Source organism: Grammomys surdaster, unplaced genomic scaffold, assembly GCF_004785775.1.
Source record: "Grammomys surdaster isolate TR1022 unplaced genomic scaffold, NIH_TR_1.0 125807, whole genome shotgun sequence".
Taxonomy (NCBI): Eukaryota; Metazoa; Chordata; class Mammalia; order Rodentia; family Muridae; genus Grammomys; species Grammomys surdaster.
In genome coordinates this window covers 1,929,660-1,953,566 of record NW_021620638.1, presented here as the reverse complement: position 1 = coordinate 1,953,566, position 23,907 = coordinate 1,929,660, and the positions used below count along the sequence as shown (strand labels likewise).

At 41.4% G+C, this 23,907-nt stretch overlaps 2 protein-coding genes across 2 annotated transcripts in view; one reads left to right on the top strand and one right to left on the bottom strand.

The window, feature by feature from the left end:
• The window catches only part of Epdr1 (ependymin related 1), a 25,386-nt gene extending 15,595 nt beyond the window's left edge, over positions 1-9,791 (bottom strand). The window contains exon 1 of the mRNA XM_028789284.1: positions 9,258-9,791. Within this exon, the coding sequence (XP_028645117.1) occupies positions 9,258-9,526 (269 nt within the window). The 5' untranslated portion in view covers positions 9,527-9,791. The remainder of the gene's footprint in view (positions 1-9,257) is intronic.
• Positions 9,792-13,247: 3,456 nt separating this feature from the next.
• On the top strand, positions 13,248-22,527 carry Sfrp4 (secreted frizzled related protein 4). The gene is made up of 6 exons (XM_028789278.1): positions 13,248-13,951; positions 15,162-15,242; positions 15,332-15,397; positions 17,216-17,414; positions 19,951-20,014; positions 21,899-22,527. Exons 1-6 carry the CDS (start codon positions 13,507-13,509, stop codon positions 22,088-22,090), a joined length of 1,047 nt encoding a protein of 348 aa, XP_028645111.1. The 5' UTR covers positions 13,248-13,506; the 3' UTR covers positions 22,091-22,527.
• Positions 22,528-23,907: the final 1,380 nt, after the last annotated feature.

Below are 23,907 nucleotides of genomic sequence, written 5' to 3'. Positions count from 1 at the left end.
AGAGAGAGAGAGAGAGAGAGAGAGAGAGAGAGAGAGAGAGAGAGAGAATTGTTTTTCAAATAATGAGAAACATTAGGAAGGTAGTGTGTTGAAAGCCAAGTAGAAGAGGCACATCTAGGTGGGGAGTACTGAGGAGAAGATTCAGGGCTGCTGAGGAGTTGAGAGGTGTTTGAAGCTTCTTGTCCTACCCAGAACATTCTCCATGAAACTGTGTGACAATTTGATTGAAGAGGTTTGAGAGAGCCTAGTAGGACAGAGATTGGACTTAGTGTGAGATACACTTTAAATAAAAGGGGGAAAATGAGGTTTCCACTGTTAATCTTCAAGAGACTCTTTTTCCTTAAAGATGAGTAAATAAAAATTTATGAAGGAAGGAATGAGGAATTTTTACTGGAATTGGGAAATATAAGACTATCTCATTTTTTTCCAGGAAAAATAAACCACTAATTGGTGGCATATTTTCAGATCTTTGGGCATGTGGCCCTGACCACCTTCTCTAAGGTCAGAATTATGAAGAAATAGCTCAATGTTATTGAAAAGAAGATGTTTCCACAACAGTATGGTGACCACTTCTGATGACTTCCATTCATAAGGTTTTTTTGTTTTGCTTTGTTTTTTATTCTCCTTGGCTCTGTTCAGCTATTTTATGCCTTTAGTAAAAGGAATAAATCCCTGAGCTCCAATGTCTCTAGATCCCCTTGAAGCAAACTGGTTCTTTTAAGAAAGTCTCCTTTTTTGAGAAAACGTTAGCATTGCAAATCAATGGTTTATTTGGGGAGGTTCAAGATGCCCGAAGTAGTACATTTTCTTGAGTTAATAAAACAAAACAGCATTTCTAGCTATAATAGATGGAAAAAGGGAACACAGGTCAAGGAGAAGTCATGCCCAAGCCTTAAAGTCTTGAAACGAAATTCCAATCCATATAGATCAGAGTGAAGGCTGGTCTATATCCCTAAGACTTACAGATACTCTCTCCATGCCTGCAATGAAGTCATGTTGATAAATTCAAGAGAAAGCAAATATCTAGAAAAAAAATGTAACATGTCTTTTCTCTTCCTCTGCTTGAACAATATAGACTAACACCATTAAGGGGCCGTAACATTTCTGTAAGGCTGGTCTTGGGGATCGAGCCTCAGCAGAGTGAGGCAGGAATCACTGTAGTGAGGGAACACCCTAGGTGCCTGATTGGTCTTCAGTACATCTGAGGATGAGGTCTTGTTCATTCATTGTGTGAAAAGGGAGCTACAAACTTGATGGGGTCAAGAGGAAAATCCACCATGTTGTGTTGAACTGGAATGGAAAGGGCCACAGAATCACTTCCATGGATAAGGATTGGGATTCTAGAAACAAAGATTTAAATGTGTGCATATCTGTGAATGAGTGCATGAAAGTGAACTTGTGCAAGTGTTTGTGCATATGTTGTGTGTGTGTGTGTGTGTTATGACCCCTGACCCCTGTCAGCAGTGCTACCTGAGAGAATGAACACAATAAAAATAACTACAATAAACTACAGACTTCGACTTCCAAGTGTTTTTCTCCAGTATCAGTAACCAAGACTTCTTGAGAAACAGCTTATTATATGAGAAGTAAGATGATTGTGTAATATCTTACTATGCCCCAAAAGAATAAGATGTTCTAAAGACTCTCAAAGACAACTGAAAGAAGCTCCTCTGGAAAACTGGGAAGGCAAAACAAACAGGGAATGCAATAAGATCACTGAGTCTGTACTGAAACAAATAAGTAAGTTTAGAATTTGATGAAGAATCAGAATGAACAAGATGGAAAAGTATGTTCCCACAAAATTATTTAATAATTATGAAGGAAAAGGTGTCACTTCACAATGACACAATATGATAGACAACATTATGTAGATAGCATGGTCATACAAATACATTACACTCTTAGCTTTGAGACACACCATACTGAGTAAGTTGAACGTGAATACAAGACACGAGAGGAACACTGAACAAAACACAAAGGCAGTAATCTTTAAATAAATACCAGCTTCAAGACCTTGGGAACTATTCTAGACAAAAAGAGATCAGAGACACAGTATCCCTGTTTCATGCTTATATTTAAACTATATTCTTCTGCTCTAAAAAGCACCCAAAAGTTAACCAACAAAACCTGGAAATATCTGAGTTTCAGGTAGTAAAATAGAGCCAATGTTGACTTTCTGATTCATGGCTGTATTGAAGGTACAGAGAATGAATGTCCTTGCTTGCAGAAAACATACATCGGAGTGTCTGAAGACCATGTGCCTAACTGGTGGTCAATGAACTTCTCAATAGTTTAGAAATTAAAAGTAAAACCTCTTTGTACCATAAATGTAAGTAGAAGATAATTTCAAAATAAAGTAAGATAATGTGTTTGGGAAAGAATCATTATCTTCTTTCTCAAACACACAAGAATTGTCCTCAAAGGAGCTTTTCTATAAGTAATTCTGTTCAATTCATATGATAATGGAGGGTCAAGGAAGAGAGATGGGTTTTGGGCTCAGAGCCAAAGCACTGAATGGTCACTTTTTCTTTTTGCTCATGAGGACAAGCTTAAATGAAAAGGAGGGGGAGAGAAAGAAACTTAAATTTACATAAAAGGACAGGGTGGAAAAAAATTTAGAATCTATGCCACACTATTGTAGAAGCAATCAGCTTAATGTAACAGAAGCACCAATATGCTTTCATGATATTGGCAATCTTATATCTCCTAAATAAAAATACTTAGAAATGAGGTATTACTGAAAAGAAGTGATTCACACCCTATAGCTGTCTAATATCATTCCCTCAGGGTTTCCAACCAGTTAGTTTCATATAGCAGCAGAGAAGATAAATGCTATCTTGTTCTCTGGAAACAACTAAGACAGACACGAAATAATCACAACTTGAATGAGAATACATTTGCTACTCAGTCTGTGGCATACTTTTAATCACTTATAAATAAAAAATTTCTGGTGGAACACATAAGATCAACCCCTGAGCAGCCTAATAAACTATTTTCGCCATGTGTGCTCCTTCAGTGACTCTCTGCCTCTACAAGTGTTGTCTCGTTAATCTGAAGACTCCATTGGTAAACAACAGTATGGTGGTGATGCCCTGTAGGAGACATTCACATCTACTTCGCTCCCCTCACAGAAAAATCACCATATTGATTAAATTATAAAAATAATCAGCCTGCTTTTCCTTCGACCTTCCCAATATAATCCCCATGAGTTTAATCCAGAAATCAGAAGAGACAGTTGGAACCAGAAAACAAAATAGTATCAATTACTAACTTTTCCTTTTCTTGGTTCAGGCTTGTCTTATCTGAAGCCCATAAACTATTTTAATCTTTTCCATCATCTCAGGGAACAGAGATCCTGGAAAGTCCTAGTCATTCCCTGGTAACTATCGTTGGGATTTTCCGTAACTATCTGGATGGGAAGGAGGCTCTTAAGTTTATCCAACTCTACACTTTGGTTTCAACTTACTAGTAAATATGAAGAGACAACCATCCATATTTCAAAACACATCTGGTTGCTTGGCTATACTGCTGCTATTTGAAACCATTTTGAGTCTGTACCAACAAATCTACATTTTAAAAATGCAAAATGTATTCACATACTAAACACTCCCCTCTGTACCTGATTAAGGCAAGAGACAGGACTGTGAGGAAACACAGCCAAAAACATGGGAAGAAGAACCCAACTGCCTTCTACAATCCATACTGTGAAACCATCACGTGATGTCATAAAGATAGAGAAATTGGCATGCCCTGTGAGGATGTGAATTCTAGGCCAGCAAGACTGAGGCTGTGCCTTACGAGCACAGTGTATATGTCTGAAAGCCACACTAATTAGTTATTAAGTTATAAAGGAAAGAGCCTTCCTAACTCAAGCTTGAATGATGTCAACTTGTGTACTGTTCAGAGTGGGAGGAGTCCAGACCAACAGAAGGGATGGTAGGGAGTAGCAAAGAGGCGTCACAACTGTAAACACAAAGGCATCGTTTTACCTTCAGCTTCACCTGCATCTTAGTTGGGATGTCTATTGATGTGATGAAACACCATGATCAAAAGCAACTTGGGGAAGAAAGGATTTATTTCAGCTTACAGTCCATCATCCAAGGAAGTCAGGGCAGGTACCCGGAAACAAGAAGTGGAGCAGAAGCCATAGATTGAGTATTGCTTACTGGCTTACTCCCTCTTGGCTTGTTCAGCCCACTATCTTGTACCAGCCAGGATCACCTGCCTAGGAGTGGCATGCCCCCCAGTTGACTAGGCTCTTCTTTATCACTCATTAAATCAAGAGAATGCCCCACAGGTCAATTTGGTGGGGGGCATTTGGTCAACTAAGGTTCCCTCTGATCAAATGACTTTAGCTTGTGTCAAGTTGAAAAAATCCAGTCAGCACAATTGACCCTTTTCAACTTGACTCACAAACACATCACTATTCAACTACAACCTTTCTTTTCTTATTTGTCCCCAAGATGTCATGTTAATATCCCTATCATAATATAAAACATTCCAGTTTTTAAAAGTCCCACAGGCTTCAAAATTTTACACAACTTAGAAGTTCAGGGTCTTTAAAATATTGAAAACTCTTTCAAAGTTCCAAGCCTGTCTAATACTTCTTATCTCTCTAAAATTCCAAAGTCTCTGTAAAATTCCAAACTCCCTTATCTGTGGTCTCCTATTTTGCAAAGTTGCATATTTCTTTTTTCAGAAAAGAGAAGCCAGGGCACAGTGACAACCAGAATAATGCAAATGCCCAACACTGTAAAAATCTCAGCGTGGGGCACCTGGGACTCACTCATGTTTTTCATGATCACCAGGGCTCCTCTTAGGACTCCATATCTCCACCTTTGCCTCATAGGTTCACCAGTGGCCTCTCCTGGCCTTTCACGATGAGAAGCCTGCCCTCCAAGACTCCTTCATGCCTTCGCATCCAGGACAACGTGAGAAACTCAAGTTAGGTGGCTAGCATGTGGTGCAACTTTGGCCCCCTCTGGATCACTGCTTCTGTGAGCTGAACCCAGGGAAACATTTCTGAAGAAATTCTGCCTCAATAATGCTGGTCACTTTTTAATCACAGTTGATTCTTCAACCTCAGTTGACCAATATCAATTGTACCAGCAAAGCAATTTTTCACTTTAGTTGTTATTGAATAGTTGAATAACCATAGAGTCTTTAAGGGACTCTCAAACTTTCAACTAAGAACTTCTCAAGCCAGGCCTCCATTGTCTACACTGCTTTCCACATTATGTTCTAAGTTTCCACAATATCTCATTAACCTCTAAGCACTCAACAGATGTTCCAATCCAAAGTTCAAATGTTACCAGAGTCTTCCCAAAAATATATGGTCAGGTCTATCTCAGCCAATACCCTACTCCTGGTATAAATTTCTATCTTAGTTAAAACAGCACAGCCAAAGGCAATTTTGGGAGGAAAGGGTTGTTTTATCTTATATTTCCTTTTAAACAGTCCATCGTCAAAGTCAGGGTAGGAACTCAAGGAAGGGACCTGGAAGCAGGAATTGAAGTAGTAAACATGAAGGAACACTGTTTATTGGCTTGTTCCCAATAAACATTATTGGGTTTCTCAACCTGACTTATTACACAACCCAAGATCACAGGAGTGGTACTACCCTCAGTCAGCTGGGACCTCCCATACTAACCCTCAATCAATCAAATGTACCACAGGACAATCTGGTGGGGAAATTTCCTCCATTGAGGTTCCCTCTTCCCATTAACTTGTTTCAAGTTAACAAAAAAACTAGCTCACACATCCTGACAATTGTTAAATATTATCCTGGGAAGAAATGTTTATTTGTGGTGGAAAACTCAATGTTTTGCATAAAACTGAGCCTAGAAGAGACAATCACCAGGCCTCTGTTCATGTATTTGCTCCAATTCTTTGCTCATAACTTCCTGATCATAATTTGGCTCCTCACATAATTTTGAATACAAGGAGAGAATGATCTAGTCTATCCCAGTGGATTTGAGACTACTGGTCTCCATGCCAGCTGTAAAACTTACTGAAATATAGTTTAGTATTTGAGTCTGTGTATTGAGTCAGTTCACAGAGGGAGAATACTTGTGTGTGCTGCTCAATCCAGTGTCTGAGTTCAGCGAAGCTTTCAGTGAGACTCTAGCATATGGGAAATGAAATCCACCAAGATGATGATGGTAGGTAGTAAGGTACCACTTACTACACACCTTCTCAGTACTATGAGACAATGTTGCACATGCTTTGTATATTTAGCTTATAGAATCCTCATAGTCTTCTAAGAGATGAGTTGCTATACATATTCCTAGTTTGTAAAAGAAAAAACTGAGTCTCAGAAAGTCATAATCAACAAAAGCTCACTTTCAGAACCAGATTCAGGATGAGGTGTATCTGAGTACCATAGCCAAATGTCTTAAACAGTAATGATACCCTTCGGGTGAGAAAGAAGCCTTGGTCTCCTCCAGATCACACTGCTTAGTTAGCATCAACAGTGAACGTTGGTCTTCATCATGTCCACCCCATGTTCATCATGTCTACTCACCAACAGATAACCAGTACATAGGCTTCATAAGTACATATCAAGAGTCATTTTCCATCCTCTCTGAGTGAAGACAGCGATCCCTCTTCTATGCCACGAGTACAGTTAGCTCCAGGTATCAACAGTGTCAACTGGTTTGACTCTTCTTTGTCCCTCCACACCCTGCTGCCTCTGATCACTTATCTATCATCACCTATGTAACACTTCCCTAATGTAGCCACCCGTCCAGCTTCCTCTACATCTGAAGCTGCTACAGAACTCTTGAGTATTTATTTCTACACTCACTGTGTTGCTCTAGTTTGTGTAAACCTTTTGAGGACAAAATCTCAATCATGCATCTAGTGATCTTTATGCCACCTAATGATGGCATTCCAACTGTTCAGACTCCTTCAGCATGACCTCTCAACGCACACTGTGCTTTTGTCCCTCATAGTGACTGGGCTGCTGATCTCAGAATATTGGTCCTGCTTGTAAACTCCCAGATGTCAACCAACTAAACCTGGTATACATATATATTTTTGCTGCCTAACAAAGTCTTTTCTGTATGTCACTCCTGGTAGATTCGCTTGGGTGTCTGGGAACCACTAATTTGAGATTTCCTCTTCTCCAGGAACCCCTGGTCATGTGTTTATCATAGGTGTTTAGTTATCATCATAGGGATCATTAAATTATGAGACTCCACCTTCAGATTATTACCCCCTAAAATAAGGACCCATTTCATTAATAATTGATACAGTATCGGTCATGAACAATAGCCTACTGAATGAGGAGTGGATGGATGAATGGATATGAACATAGTATATTATAGATGTCAGAATCCATGCACCTTGCTTAACTCTCAGTTCTGTGACAAAAGGAAAGTTTATCAATTTCCCTAGGTCTTAGTGTCTCTATGTGAATGGAAATCATACAACCTACCCTGTGATGTTATGAACCCTAAACAAAATTATAGAAAACATGCCAAGTCTCAGCACTAGTACACTGCATTAACACACTCCAATGACAGATATTATTATGTCCCTTAGGACCCAATGAAAAACATTCATGTTCTTGACAGTCTTTGCATACTCTCTGAATTTTCCATAAAGACACGACTGTGTCTCACCTTCCAGGCTAATGTAAAGCTGTCCCTAAATATCCAAGGAAGATTGGATCCATTGCTTCTATGGATAACAAAATCCATGGATTCTCTTGTCCTTGATCTAAGAATGAGAAAAAAAAATTGCATGCACCTTACAAATACCCTTCCATATATTCTGGGTTGCTCACAATAACAAATATAATATAAATGTTATACAAAATAAGTTCTGTATTGTTTAGCAAACAGTGACAAGAAAAATAGTACGTATGTGCTCAGTACAAGCAATATTATTTCACATATTTTCTGCCCATGGTTTGTTGACTCCTCCAAAGCAGAAAGAATCTAAGAGTAAGGTGGGTCTCCTGCATTTGGTAACGGGTGGTCTTGCACTCTAAGCAGGTGGTTCAGAAAGTTCTGTCTTTTCCCTACTCTAACCAAGAAGCCCAACACATCAAAAGCAAATGCTTTTAGATGAAATGGTATTCCCAAGCTTTGTTTTGTGCTGGAAGCTAACGGTGCTCATTTACCACCAATCTTACTGTTCACTGGAGCCTTACACCATGGCCATTCATCATATCTCCTGTGGTGCAAATGCCATGAAGAGAAGTCGGTGTCACTGCATGAAACCTGCTGGAAGTCAGTGGAGGGCTGGGCCAGGGAGACAGGTGCTGACCTTAAATTAGAAACTAGGTCTTAAAGAGGCCAGAAATAAGGTGACATTCTAAACAAGTATGTCCTCTATCAACATAAAATGGAAAGCTAAACTGACTACCATTTGTTTGCTTGTGTGGATGTGTAAATATGTACACATTTGTGTGAGCATGTGTGTGATTGCATGCCCTCTCATTGTGTAACTGCTGTAGTCATTAAAAATAGGCAAAAAAGACAAAACAACAACAACAAAACAACAAAAAACCAAAACAAAAACCTAATAAACTGAGAAGAGAGGAGGATAAGTAAAACTGGAGTTTTAAGGTGGCAATGTATGTGCCCCAACGTCAGTTTTAAGGTGGCAGAACATGTATCTAACAGACGTTTTAAGGAGACAGTACATGTGGACTAATGGGAGTTTCAACTAGTTTTTCAAAAGAGAAAATCATCAAGATGGGAACAAACATGGCCATATTGTAATAGGGTAATGAGCTGGATGGGGGGAACTTTTAAAAATCATTTCCCCACATCTTTTATACTGTTGTACTTTGAGCCACGTGAAACAGAACCGACTCGAAGTTGCCCTCTGGCCTTCACACAGGACACACACACACACACACACACACACACACACACACACAGTGTAATTTAAAATGTTTTCATTGTAAACAAAAATTTTAGATAATATTCTGAGTGTCCCTTGTAGGTGGCTTCTAGAAAAAACATGCCCTAGACTGCAGAGGACTCCAGGTGCCAGGAGCCTGACTCAGCGGTTAAGACTTGGGGCTAACTTGGACTTCGAATGCCTGACTTTTCCATTCTGCCCTTGGTGAGTCCTTTCTTTGCCTACCTCTACCTCACTGGACAGACCATGCCACTCCCAAGTACCCCTATAAAGTTATTGGGAGTAGGGAGGAGCTGGGAGCTGCTGGGGGTCTAGCTGAAGTACCAAGCCCCTGAGAGTGCATTCTCCTGGCCGCAGTCTTGCCCTTCCAAGCCGCCTACCTCTTGCAGGGGATCAGCGCCTTCCTCTCGTCCAGCACCCGGACGCGCTGGTTGAGACCATCGTAGGACACCAGGGCGCGGCTGTTGTGCCCGCTGCTCTGCTGGTACAGAACCTGGCGTCCCTCCCACTGCTGGGGCGCCTGGCATGGCTGTGGGGTTCCCAGAGAGCCCGCCATCCCCAGGCCACAAAGCACCCAGACCCAGAGACCGCCCAGCAACGAGGTCCCCGGAGGCCCTTGGACCCGGCGGTGGGGAGCGCGCGCGGACATCGTGATCTGCCGCCCCAGGGTCAGCCGAGCCCGGGAGGGAGCCGAGGCCCGGCGTGGGCGAGCCGCGCGCGTTTTCTCTGCGTGCGCTGGCAGAAGGTGTGCTCCTAGACCCGGCTCAGGAGCCCTGGCCTCTCCCTATTTTCCGTTCTTCCGGCTTGGGACCTCCGGACACCGGCCTGGGGAAGCAGCGTGAATAGCCCCCAGAGCGCTTTCTGCCCTGGCAGAGGCTTACTAAAGCTTGTTTTTCCTGCTCTCTGCTGCCAACAGGAAACGCAGCGGCAGTGATGCCACTAGCATCCTGAAGGGCATCGCATTTAAAGGGTTTGGAATGGAAGGGGGAATATGCTGAGAAGGGACTCCTTTCTCCAAGAACTGCAACCCTCAGTGGGGGTGATTTCATGAAGAACAGGAGCAAAGCAGAGATGCGGCATGTTCTCAGGCTGCTGCAATTTGTTCCTTGGGAAAATCGCGATTTTTTTTCTAATTAAAAGTGTCACAATAGTATCTTTCTTAAAAATGACACTAAATTGCTGTGGTGTTCGCTGTGCAGTTCCCAAACTCAGACCTTTACATTGTCTCTAAGTCACAATTCAGTGAGATTTCTCTCTCTATCCCTACATGCGAGGTTTGTGTGTTTAGGGGTTTACATTAGTAAAACATTTGTGCGTGTGTGTGTGTGCGTGTGTGTGTGTGCATTTAAGTAATGTTAGGATTAATAATATAGAAACAAGACGAGATGAGGTAAGTTTTTAAAGACCCTTGCTTTACAATGTTATTTACATTTCCACTTAATATCGAATATGAAGAAGAGTGAGCCAGTAGGAAATGGTTTGGGGCATTCCTGGATGAGATCAAAAGAACTCCAGGATTGGAGCTCAAGCAAGTATCTGGAAGGCAATCTGGAGCCTGATCCTTCAGGGCCTTAAAAGCTATTGAGTGTTTTGTTATGATATCGAGGACTGTGGGAGCCACCAGCCTACAAGAAGCCAGGGAAGAACCTCATAAGGGATGTACATTAGAAAGCTCACTCGGTAGCACAGGGCCAGACAGAGTGGCAGGTATCAGGACAGAAGCTGCTATACTACAAGCCATAGAGTAGCTGAGTGAAGACATTGGGCATGGGTAGGGTGGGATGGAGCTTGAAAATACAGAGAAAGATTGGAATTGGAGGCAGGTTTCTGATTTGGGTAAATGAGCTTTCTGTTTGAGAAAGGAAGGTAAATTTCAGTTAGGCTAGTTAGCTTTGAGATGACTGGGTAATATCCAGGTAGAGATAGCCAAAGACAGTTCTGTATGACTTGGGCTTGGTAGCCAAGGGCATACAGATGGTCACTGAAGGGGATTGGGGGTGGGTGGATGGATGATTCTTGACACCCCACCCTGTCAGCTACGTAGCTGACTCAGTTCCTTGGATCAGCAGAGGGCTGAGGGTGAGAGAAAGAAAGACAAGGAGTCATCTGGTAAAGACCAAATGCTGTATTTTCAACTGTGTAACTCCCTTTTATACTCCCCACAAAACAGGAACAGGAACACAAACAGGAACAAGGAGATACACTCGGCATCCTATCACCTAAGTTTGGATTTCTCCTTGAGCAGTCTTTTCGGGGAAATGCATAGAGATGGGGGAGTGGGCATAGCAGCACAGGTGCAGAGGATGGTGACTCATACCACCCCACCCCCATCCAGGGGATATTTGCCAAGGAACTCTCCAGGCTAAGTTTAAAAGTTCCAAGACTGAGGCAACCTGGAGTAGACTGGGAAGTGAAGGGTGAGGTGAGATCTGTGGTCAAAATCCTGAAAGCAGCAGTCATATAGGAGGGGAGGGAAGGAAGAACAGAAGGCCCAAAGGGGACTCACACCAGAGAAATACTCAACTAGGGGACAATGGCTTTAGTGCTAAAGCTGGAGGCCTTTTTGGAGGGCTGGAAGGGGAAGAACAATTGACAAGAATTTCCTGAGGCCCTCAGCTCTGTATAACAGTCTGTGAAACACAGGGAAAGACTGACTGTCCACTGGCCTGATAGATAGGGTTACAAACAACACTGAAGACATCTTCCTCAGGCTGAAAGTGAACTTGGGGTGAGGTAATCAATGGGCTTTACCTGTCTGTCTCAAATGCCTGTCTTAACATTTTCCTTCTGTTAGTTCTTTTCTTGTTTTCTTGTAGTGCTGGGATGAGCCTAGGGTCTCATCTCTGTTAGCTTGGAGGAAAGTGGTAGGAAGTTTTGCTCTCTCTGTCTCTGTGTCTGTCTCTCTCGCTCACTCTCTCTTTCTCACTTTCTCTCCTCATTAGAAAGTTAATTTGATAATCTTTTTTGCTCATTGAGGGGTTTAGATTAGATTTGGGATTCCACTACTGGAAAATTCATGAGCTGTCTTTTGGGTCACCCCCTCTGCTTGATATTTTGCTATCGTGGTTTGGCACCTTTGGGACTTGAGATCTATTATTGGTAGGAAACTAGAATACCTTTTTCCATTGGTCTGTATGAATAAGTACTCTAGACAGATTTTAAATAGTGTCACACCTGTTATGAGCATTAATGTCTTCATAGTGTTTGTTTCTACACCTTAGACAATAAAGACAACAAAAGCAGTTGTGTTTGGTTTGGTTTTGTTCCATTTTGCACAACTGTTTTAATCCTCATTCAGATTCAGACCTAAGCTAACTTGTGAGTCTTAGCATTTAAGAGGCAAAAGAACTTCCTTAAACCCAGATTTCAAGCTCAACCATACCTTTAAAGATTAACATTCAGAGAACTTGTTTTCTTATAGTCAATGATGAAAGCAACTTTACATCAGAAGTCTTGCTGTCTGATTGGCAGACATTTGGTGTAAACTTACAACAGTAACATCACTTTTCTGTGAACCAGGATTGATTGTGCTGCCTCTTTCTAATGCAAAGAAGAGGAATTCTTAGTCAAGTAAAAATAACCTGGCATTTATTAAAAATCACGCTGTTGAAATGGGAGAATCTTTCAGCATGCGGTGTCTCAAGTACTCTTTGTTTTCTTCTGTTTTCCAGGCATATTGGGCTCAGAAATTAGTATTTTAGACAAAGAAGCGAGTAGAGAAACTTCCCCCAACACAAAGAAGCTCTTGCACCCCTGGGCAGTTCCAAACCAAATGCCTGGTAAAAACTTGAGCTAGAACTAAGTCCAGCAGCCACAAAACAACATCAGTAACAACAACAATAATAAACTCCACACAAGTCAGGGCGGGCTGGGGAAGGCTTATATAAACTGCCAGTGCTAGTTCCAACACCTACTGCTTTCCCTGCTCCACACCACCCTCACAACTGAGGGGCCTTCTCGCCCCCTAGGGGAAAAGAAAAACAACTGTTTCAAACTCAAAGGGACACCACAGGGTCACATTGCTCCAACTCGTACTTAGGGAAACTTTAAGACTGACTTAGCAAAGTTTCCCCTGCACCGGCTTGTGTCCAGCGTCCCAAATGACTGAAAGCAAGATGCTCCTCTTCTTGATCTGAAGGAAAAATGAGGGAAAGAAGACTAGCCGACTGAAAAAGGAGGGATTTTGGGGGAAATGTAGGACTATAGTCCTTGGCTGTGGAGCGGCGGAGATGATGTCATCGCTTCTGCTGGAGTGGCTGGGGGTGGAGCAGCGGAGTGGGAGCCGGCTCTGCTCTCACAGCTGCCAAGGCTGCTGAGCCCACGTCAGGGGACGCGTCTGGATAAATAGGGTCCCACAATGGCCGTGGCCCGCTGCGCTCCGAGCTGCGGGGCCCCAGACTGGAGCTTCCCGCGCGGGTGGGTGCTCTGGAGGCTGAGTGCTGGCGCTGCTGGTGCCGGTGCGCCCAAGGGCGATCGACTGCCAAACCCCCAGAACTCCCCATCAGTGAGGACTGGAGCTCCAGCAGGAAAGCTCATTCCGCTGCCCCCAGGTAAAGAGATAAAGAGATCAGCGGGACTGGAAGAAAAGGGTCCTCCTCAGCGGGGACTGCTGCCCAGGAGGACATTGCCATGCTCCTCTCCATCCTGGTGGCGTTATGCCTGTGGCTTCGCCTGGCGCTGGGAGTGCGCGGAGCGCCCTGCGAGGCTGTGCGCATCCCCATGTGCAGGCACATGCCCTGGAACATCACCCGGATGCCCAACCACCTGCACCACAGCACTCAGGAGAACGCCATCCTGGCCATCGAGCAGTATGAGGAGCTAGTTGACGTGAACTGCAGCTCCGTGCTGCGCTTCTTCCTCTGTGCCATGTACGCACCCATCTGCACCCTGGAATTCCTGCACGATCCCATCAAGCCCTGCAAGTCTGTGTGCCAGCGCGCACGTGACGACTGCGAGCCCCTCATGAAGATGTATAACCACAGCTGGCCAGAGAGCCTGGCCTGCGATGAGCTGCCCGTCTATGACCGCGGAGTGTGCATTTCTCCCGAAGCAATAGTCACCGACCTTCCCGAAGGTAAGAGAAGAGGGGGTATCAAGGAGGCCAGGAGATTCTAGGGACAGGACCCACACATTCACGTGAGAAGCAGATGGTTTCTGTTTAGAGCCCTCCAGCTCCTGTCCCAGCATAGTTCACTGAGCCATGGGGGAGGCAAAGGGCCCGGAAGATCACCTCTCAGGGATTTCTCAGGGGAGAGAAACATGCCAGAGCTCCCTGAAGGAGCAGGGAATAAGGTTGCTTGAGGATAGCCTATTTAAGTGTTTTATTTAAGGTAAATAGCAGGAACAATAGCCTGGGCTAAGAAATCTTTTACCTTCTCTGGTGCTTGAAACAGACCCACCACGTAGTGGCTTATATGCTCTCATTTAATGCTGATTGGGAGTTCTTTCTCGAAGAGCAATAATAATTCCCACTCCCCGCCCGGAGTAAAGTTTGTAAATGTACTCGCCTTGGATAAACTCCATTCTGTGTCTATGTTGTGGTTACTGAGCAGAGCACTGTGGCATGTTGGTTAATCTGATCCTGTGTCACTTCCTCTGTTGTTTTCTTTTATGCTGTTTTACTGTTTTTGTTGGAAGGAGCACTATGAATTCATTTCTTGAAGTGAAACTTGAGAACATTATTGCATTATTTTATCGAGGCTTCCCCTAAATCAGGTCATCCTCTATCTAAAGAGACTGGGTCTAGGATGTGAGTTAAGGGTGGGAGGGACGGCTGGCAGGATATATGAACCTTGCTTTAAACTCCTCTTTTATTTGGAATACTAGAAAAAAAAGTTTAAATTAGACAACTGCTTCAAATTCATCAAGCCTGGAAGTTATGCTTAGATCTGTTGACAGTGCAGCGGTGGGTTGTTTCTGCACTGCAGCGTGAGGTAGCAGTGTGGAAACAGTCTGCTGGTTCTAATAGAAGACCTGATAACTTGTTGACTTGAAACAGCAGTATCTGGGTTGCTCAGGGAGGGAAAGATGAGACTGATGAAAGTTGGTGTCTTGAATGTTCGTTTGTATCAAATTCTGTTTGAATATGCAAATTCTTGACTCACAGACTTCTTTCTTAGGCTCGAGTTGTAGTGAGAAAGGTAGGTAACGAGCACATTATTTTTCCTATGGTAATGTTGTGTTGGATGTTTGTATTGGCTTGTAGCCTCCAATAGTTCCTTATTCCATTTGAATGAGGGGACCCAGTCGTTGACTACATCCCCTTGGCCCTGTCTGTGTTTCAGATGTGAAGTGGATAGACATCACACCAGATATGATGGTGCAAGAAAGAGCCTTTGATGCTGACTGTAAACGTCTGAGCCCTGGTGAGTTCTGTCCTCAGGTTTCCTTTGCTTTGTGCCCAGAGTGACTGATGTCCCTTCCCCACTGTCCATGTATTTTATGTCTCTTTCAGATCGGTGCAAGTGTAAAAAAGTGAAGCCAACCTTGGCAACATACCTGAGCAAAAACTACAGCTATGGTAAGTGTTCTGATAACAGCATTTGCTTTGGGGACTTGGCATGGCAAGGCACTGAAATCACAGGAGACTGCATCTAGTAGACAAGGAGAAGGGGATGATGGATGGGTGATTACATGGTTTCTGGACTGCTCAACAACTGTAAAGCTTCCTTTCTGGGTAAATGAAAGCAAGCACAAGATAAATAAGACACATAAAAATGGTCTCAGTGAAAACCTCTATGCACAGACTGGCCGAGGCTGCTGCTTTTTTCTCAGGTTGTTTCCCTACAGGAAGGACAGGGCTTTTAGACCAGGATGTGTTCATATGAAGACCAGAGGGTGAAGACATGCCCATGTGTCTACTTCTTCACCAACAGCTACAGATGCTTAGGCCTCTTCTCTTTTCCTTGAACAAACCATTTAGTACTTCGTCCAGAGAAAACAAACAAACAAACCATGCTATTTTAAAAGTTTTGAGTATTTTTAGGTTTTTCTTATATCATCATTTGGGAATACTATTCACTATGTTCTTTAAAGATTTGTACTTGAGATTGTAAATAGTTCAATTCCTTGCACTGGTACATACATGCAGACACACATACGAAACATACATACAGCATACATATATACATGAAAAGAAGAAAAAACAAATCAAGTGTCTACTTGGGCTATTTAATGATTTATTGCATTTCTCAACTTTTAAATTTCTCCTAAAATAACAAGGACAAAAAAGTAACAGGAAAGGTATAGTTTCTTCATCAACTTGGTTTTCATATTTTAACTGAAATCATGTGTCAGTAAAAAGTTTTTTTAGATTATTTACAAAGAGAGATATAGAACTCTTGGGAAATAACCTGTAGTTTGACTGTCAGACTTTAGAGGCATGGATAACCAATGTGGCTAATTCAATTGTAGAAAGATTCATTTTCTTCCAAATAGTATTTTTTTCCTGAAACATGTTCTGTGTGGATATTGTTTTAATCTCTTCTGCTTAGTGCCTCATCTGCCGGGATCCCCACTGGGTCTAACCCGAGTTTTCCTGCTACCGTTATCTCTGGGGTACCATTGTGATAGTGAATTGTTCCGTTAGTGTGCTTTTGTCTTTTCCTCAGCAGCTTCCTGTGGTGGAATTCAAAACAGTCAACTTAATAGGACTTAAACCGTGATCAGAGGTGGTGACCTGAGCATCCATCTGTAATGACAACCTCGTCCCCACTCCCTAGAACTCACATTGTAATCATACGGCATTAATGAACTGAAAACAGCAACTTTCGGAGAGTCCTTATAGTTGGAATATGTTGTTAATATTAGGTCTCAGGCTGTCCAAATATCTAGAAATGAGCTCAGCCTGAACTATGAGAGGATTCTGGGTGGTTAGATGAAAGCCAGCATTCCCTAGGGACCTGGCAGTTATGACTAATGAATTCCTGTGTAGAAAGTAATTCAAACATAGCATGGATGACTGAGGGAATACAAGCTTCACCTTGGCCTCCAGAGCTGGTAATACGCCTGTTCTCCAACTCATCAGAGGGAAATTAGAAACAGATAAATACGTTTACAAAATGTCTGGTTGATCCATAAGCCCAATTCCAGGCTAACATTGGCCTTCCTATTGCCTTTTCATTTTGTGGTGTGAATCATTCATTTTCGGACAATGTCGACAAGAAGATGCTTTGCATCTAGCCGTGTGGGCTTTCTGCCTGTACTGGGGCTGCTTGAGCAGGATCGTCATTACAGGAATAACACTTTAAGAGACGCTCTGGATTCGGCCCCAAATCCACTGTCTCTAGTTTCTCCCACAGGCTTCCGTAACACCACTTACGTGAGTTTTCGATTGCAGTGATTCATGCCAAAATAAAAGCTGTCCAGAGGAGTGGCTGCAATGAGGTGACAACTGTGGTCGATGTGAAAGAGATCTTCAAGTCATTGTCACCTATCCCTCGAACGCAAGTCCCTCTCATCACCAATTCCTCCTGTCAGTGTCCACACATCCTGCCCCATCAAGATGTCCTAATCATGTGTTATGAGTGGCGTTCAAGGTAGGTTGCAGGGAGCAAAGGAGTTGCATATGAAGCATGACCCTCACTCAGCAGTCATGGTTTTAAAGAACAAAGTAGTACCAGTTATCATTTAATATTCTAATAAATGTCTCTTCTGAGATGCCATATTCCCTAAATAATATAATCCAGTTAATAGGATGAAGAGAATTTAGAAAAATATTTTAAAAGAATCTTTAAAAGTCTATTTCAGAATCCATTAGCTGATTTAAAATATATCCACAAGTAAGTTATTTTGAGTAAGAGTAGTTTTTTAAGTCATTTTATTAGTCTCATAGAACATTGTACACACACACACACACACACACACACACACACACATAGACACACACTTACATAGAAACTTTAAATTGGTTTCTGGATCTGAGAATATCACACACACATATACACACAAACTTACATAGAAACTTTAAATTGGTTTCTGGATCTGAGAATACATAACTATCAAATTAAATCATTACAAAGCAAAGTATAATCAAATAATCACACATATACCTCTTGCTGGGAGTGCTGTTCTACCCATAGTTTCCCTGTTTTTCCCCCCATACCTCACTACATTTCTTAGAATGAAGATATGAAATCTGCAGCTCACATCCTAGGACAGAACCCATAACTTGCTGCAATTTTATCTAGGAAAAATTATGTATTTTTGTATAACAAGCCCTTTCTTTCATTCTCTGACATTCATGCTTGTATGTTGCTTCTTGATAAAGCCCAAGACTATATTCCTCTAAAAGAAAGAAGCAAACACCTCTTTTTAAAATGTCCTAATTTTCACGTCTAGCTGTGTATCCCATCAGTCATTGTCCCCTTCCCCATAGCCCTGCACTATCTTGGCTTTCAAGCTATTCTACTTGCAACTGTCCCAAGAGTTGACAGTGCTCTCTACTCTTGCATTATGCTGCTGTAGCAGACAAGGGTTCATTTAGGGACATTCTAGGTTATTAGTCACTAGATTCTTTCTGGGCAACTGAGTGCATTATAGGCTCATCCAGTGCAAATATTTCTCTATTTGTCTGGGATTTATGTAAAGAAGATTTTGAAAGTAATTAGAGATCTGTCTTATGAGAGGCACAAAACTGGCATGAAGCTACCCTTTTTGGATCCCAGTAGTTCAAGAATCCTCATGAAGGAAATGTTTTTCTTTTTTTTTCTTTTTTTCTTTTTTAATCTCCAGTACTGAGGATGTACCTAGTGCCTCAAGCACACGGTAAGCCAAGTACTTCAAGGCTTAATTGAACTTCAGCCCACAGCTTTTTATTTCTAAAACAATGTCATAAAACTAACCTTGAACTCATTCTGTAGCCCAGGCAGACCTCAAACTTGTGAGTTTCCTGCCTCAGTCTCTGTTTCAAATAGCTGGAGACACAGGTATGCTGAAAAAAGCAAGCGAAATAGGTGACCATTTTAAAACCATGGTCAGAAAGGACAAAAGTAAATGATTAGAAATCTAACCCTTGAAAGACAAAGTGCTTCATAAGCACAAAACCAATGCAAGAATGTGCAAGGGAAAATGTTGGTGCACATTGTTGCCAGATGATGATACTATATTTTGTGCACAACAGTCACAAAAGCAGATAGAAAAGGATATGTCTCTGTAATGGATATGATGAAAATGGAGATATTGTTCTCTAAAATTAGCATTTAATGTGTTAAGAACACAATGCAAAATGTCTGCATGATTCTACTTAGAAAATCTCCATAAGTATAAATAGAAAATAAACAGTAAAATTTCCCTTTGTATTTTCAAAGCTCAAGTGAGCAGAAGATTCTACTTTTAATTAGTATTTTAATGGTAGTGAAATAAAAACGAGGCTATTTTTAAAAACAATTTGTACTCTATTGAAAATCCCTTGTTTAAACAATCTATTCATTTTTAATTTATGTGTGGGGGGCTGTTTTGCCATATGTATGTCTGTGCATCATATATGCAGTTGCCATGGAACCCAGGAGAGGCCATTATATCCTCTGAAACTAGAGGTAACAGCAGTTTGTTGGCCTCTTTGTTAATGCTGGGAACTGAACTCAGATCCTCAGCAAGGGCAACCAGTTTTCTTAACTGCTGCATTACCTCTCAAACTCTCTCTCTCTCTCTCTCTCTCTCTCTCTCTCTCTCTCTCTCTCTCTTTTACTCTTTTGGCCCAGTATTCTACTTTAAAACCTGTCTAAAGGAAAATATAAGCCAATGCATACTATTCTGTGCAACAATATTCAACACAATAAATAAAGAGTGGAGAACAGCTAAGTAGATATACACAGTTGTACTACATGTTGTTTATTGTTTATGTTTTCTAGTTATCCCAGAAAAGAAATATAGCAATGAAAAGTCATGTAAAGTATAGTCTATATGTACAGTGCGCTCAGAAAAACGTATAGGAACAAGAAAAATCCATAGGTCTTTAACAGTGGATATACAGGTTGTAGGAATAAGGATTATTTGAAAACAAGTATGATTTTCTGCATGGATGGTTTACCTTTATAATAAAAATTTAATTGCCAAAAATATTACTGTTTTTAGAATGATGCTTCTTGAAAATTGTTTAGTTGAAAAATGGAGAGATCAACTCAGTAGAAGGTCCATGGTAAGTATAATTAACAACATGGCTGGAATGGGTAGATACTAAGGAAAGAAAATCCTACAGATTGGGACTTTTTCCATGATGTCTTCTCTCCAAGCTTTTACAGGGGCCATTGATAGCAAGAGCACCTGCCACTTGAGTCTGCAGTTGAGAGTCACACCCAATTTACTTGGAATTGTTATCAGAAACTGTCACAGTTGACACAGTTGTCCTCAATTATAAGGCAGTTACTTCCAGGTTAAATTGGGCCTTTTTGTTTCTTTATTGTCTTACAACTTAGTTAATACAATGAAGAGTATAAAAAGTTTGGATTCACTAGGGTTAGAATCAACATACATTAGTAGGTATGCAAATATTTCTAAAACACATACCACAACTAACCATACTATATTGTATTTAAAATAATGTAAGGCATGTCTCTATTTGTGGTCAAATGTATAACTTCAATGGTACTTTCATTGCTATATTGATAACTACATTAGAGTTAGAAAATTCTACCCAGTGCAGATGAAAATCATCTGCAACTTAAAATGGTAACTGGTTTGAAATTTTTAAAGAACACTGGCTCTTCAAAATAAATTTAGACATAAGGAGAATTTACATTTTAGTTACATGAAAGAAATAGTTCCTACTCAGTTTTTCAGTTTGTAGGAATAAAAATACTTAGGAAAGGCATGGAGGTATGCGAAGAATTCACTTAGGAAGAAGACAGCTAAAGACTGAGCATGCCTACAAAATAGAACCAAACATCACTGTGTTAGACCTGTGCTAAACACTCCTATCGGAGATTCAGGAGCTACTTGGCAAGTGTGTTCACTTTTACGAGATGCAATATTCTAGCAGAATTGCATTTCTGGTGCCCAAGACAAAAACTATAATTGAAAAATCAGTGGAGAAATGAATTCAACCTCTGATCTCCACACTCCACATGTGTGAGCATATGCACACCAACCAACCAACCAAACAAACAAACGAATGAATGAATACCAAACCTTTGTTCAGAGGGAAACTTGGTTATCTGTCAGGTGACCCATTCCTCAGTGCTCTGGACACTTTAGTGGTTACAAAAACTATCTGCTTCTCTGTGTCTCATGGGTGGTTTTTTTTTGTTTGTTTATTTGTTTGGTTTTTTCTGCATCCTATCAGAGTTCAAAAATATAGTTCAAAAATACAATAAGGCATTTTAAGGGAGAGTATTTTTATTATAGCACATGGCTGCAATAATTTTATTCTTGATATTATCTTTTACTGTGCCCAACATATTAGTTAAACTTTGCGGTAGATACATACAGTCAATAAAAGGCACAGCATCTATGGAGCACAGTATTGTGCATGGTCAGCATTATGCACATGAGATCTTGGAATGATACAGTGAAGAATGGTTTTATTTTGTTTTAGATATAGTTAATTCTTCAATACAGTAAATCACTGGCTTTGCAGGGAGACGACATACATTACTGCTTTTAGCAATAGGAACATTACTTGAGAAAGCTTTGTTGTATAGAGATACTATATTGAGGCTGGCCATTAGGAAGCACACAGGTAAGGCTTGAGCTCTAGAAACAATTGGAGAGCGTTGAATTCTGGCAAAAATTTTTAATGACTCTATGGTTCTGTGAGAAAAACCACTACATGCTCATTTACTGCTTGTGAGAACAGTGCTCAGCGTATCTGTTGTGAGCGTCAAAGAAATTGTGAGGGTTGAGACTTCATTGCACACAGAGCACTTTCCAATCACTGGATGCATAAGTGCCCAGCATAGGGAATCTACAGTAATTGCTACGACATTACAGAAGAACTGCACAAATGTGAAAGCTCACGGGTCAGTTCTGGTATTGGTTGAACAGCATAAAAGGGTGACATGTAAATTTACAAATTGCCTCCCAGCAGTGGGAAGAGAGGCTTCGGGAACAGCAGAGAACAATTCAGGACAAGAAGCAAACAGCCAGCCGCACCAGTCGCAGTAACCCCCCAAAACCAAAAGGAAGGCCACCTGTTCCCAAACCTGCCAGTCCTAAGAAGAACATCAAAGCTAGAAGTGCCCCCAAAAAGTCAAACCTGAAGAAAAGTGCAAGCTAATTACTTTCCAAGATGGAGCCACCCTTACAGGATAAGGCGGTAGTGCCTGGGACAGCCTCCAGAAGGCCACACACCACTTGCCTTAAGGAACCACTGTGGTTCTCTTTATAGACACATCTTACAGCATTTCTCTTAGTGATAGCTTCAGTGTTTTGCTTTAAGCCACAGAACCCTGTTACTTGTTGATTTTCTGGTATGGAAAGTACAAGACAGAAAGCTGGTACCTGTGTTCAGAGTGGTCTGTGTGCATACTACGTGACCTTCTGTTTTAAGAGTTTGACCTAATATGTACATTATAAAGTTCACATACTATGTCAAACAAAACTTTTTTGACAAAAATATTTGATATCCTTTGACTTCTGTTAGGAAGTTAGCGATGTATTAAATGTTATTGAAAACATGTTTTTTGACAAAGGCAGGAGGAATGATATTTAAAAGATCTTCATGTGTTTGTTGTCTACAGAAAGATTTTTCCAATGAATGGGGTTTTGAAAAGCTTAGAGCTATGGGATGTGGGAAATGATAATTTGTGTTTGTCAGACTTTCAATTCTGTCTTTAACCAGAAACTTTGAAAATGAAGCTAAAAATGACAAGTAAAGAGAGGCAGACTGTCAGTGTGTGTGTTCTTGTCATCTGGCTGCCACATCATCCTGGAGATGCTTCTTGACAGTGATAGAGGAGCTGCCCCACAAACAGTATGCTTTTTCCCCCTATATGACTCAGGAACTGAGGAAACGTCTTGGATAATACATCAAGAGAGCTGGGCCATCTCATTCCAGGGCATCATAGTTCTTCCAGTCATGAATAGGACAGGATAGTCTCTGTGCACTTGCAAGTACTCACAGACTCCAAAAACTGTCTGTGGAGCTATGGTGGCCGGGATGCCCAAGCTGGTTCACAGTGTGCTATGCCATATGCACCTTATTCACTGTTTCCATGGTACAGGGAGCAGAGGCCACTTGGCTACGCTCTACACATGAAATTAGCTGAACAGTACAAAAGCTTACGACTTAGATTTATCATTGTCCCTGATGGTCACAGGAAAGTTAAGTGACATAGCATAATCATAGTCATTGAGACACAAACTGAGATGAACAGGACAGGGGTAAGAAGAGAAACAGTTCTATGGAGAAGTATTTAGTGCACACTAGTTGACTCCTGGAGGCTTTAGCTTTGCTTGCAGCATGACCTCAAGCTGCTAAAGAAACCCAACAACGTCAACAGAATATAAAATATGTGATCAAACAGACCCGCTGATTCTTAAAGAAATCCAGTTAGGTATTTTGTAGCATCTAAACTCTAAGATCTCTGGACAAGTCATGAAGAACTATTGATATCTTATGCAGCCTGTTAGCATGAAAGGATTGATTGACAGAGGAGACTTAGAAAGAAAATTCCTCACACTCTGCAGAAAAGGAGGAAAAATACTTCTGTAAAACTATTTTAAGTGTAAACTGCAATAAAGGTTCTGGAATGACTTTATAAACCTAAATGATATTTATGTCAAATATTAAACTGAAATTATATAGTGAACACACACAAAACACTAACTAGTAGTCTGGAATATAGGTTTAATCAGCTGAGTGCTCGCTGTGTAAACATAAAGACCTGAATTTGATCCTAGAATCCATGTCTAATAGCTGAGCCTGACCAGCAGTGTTTGAAATTCCAGTGTTGGGGAGAAGACAGTCAGATCCCTGAGAGAAATGGGGGTTCAAGTTTAAGGAGATAATCTGGCACCCGCAGAGAGACACGTGGGATCAGCCCATTTCTCTGACCCAGCCAGAGCATTGTCAGCTGCTGACAGACAGCTCAA

Coding starts and splice junctions, on each gene's coding strand:
- Sfrp4 (XM_028789278.1), top strand. CDS start 13,507: ATGCTCCTCTCCATCCTGGTGGCGTTATGCCTGTGGCTTCGCCTGGCG. Junction 13,952..15,161: donor AGTCACCGACCTTCCCGAAG/GTAAGAGAAGAG, acceptor TCTGTGTTTCAG/ATGTGAAGTGGATAGACATC. Junction 15,398..17,215: donor GAGCAAAAACTACAGCTATG/GTAAGTGTTCTG, acceptor TTTCGATTGCAG/TGATTCATGCCAAAATAAAA.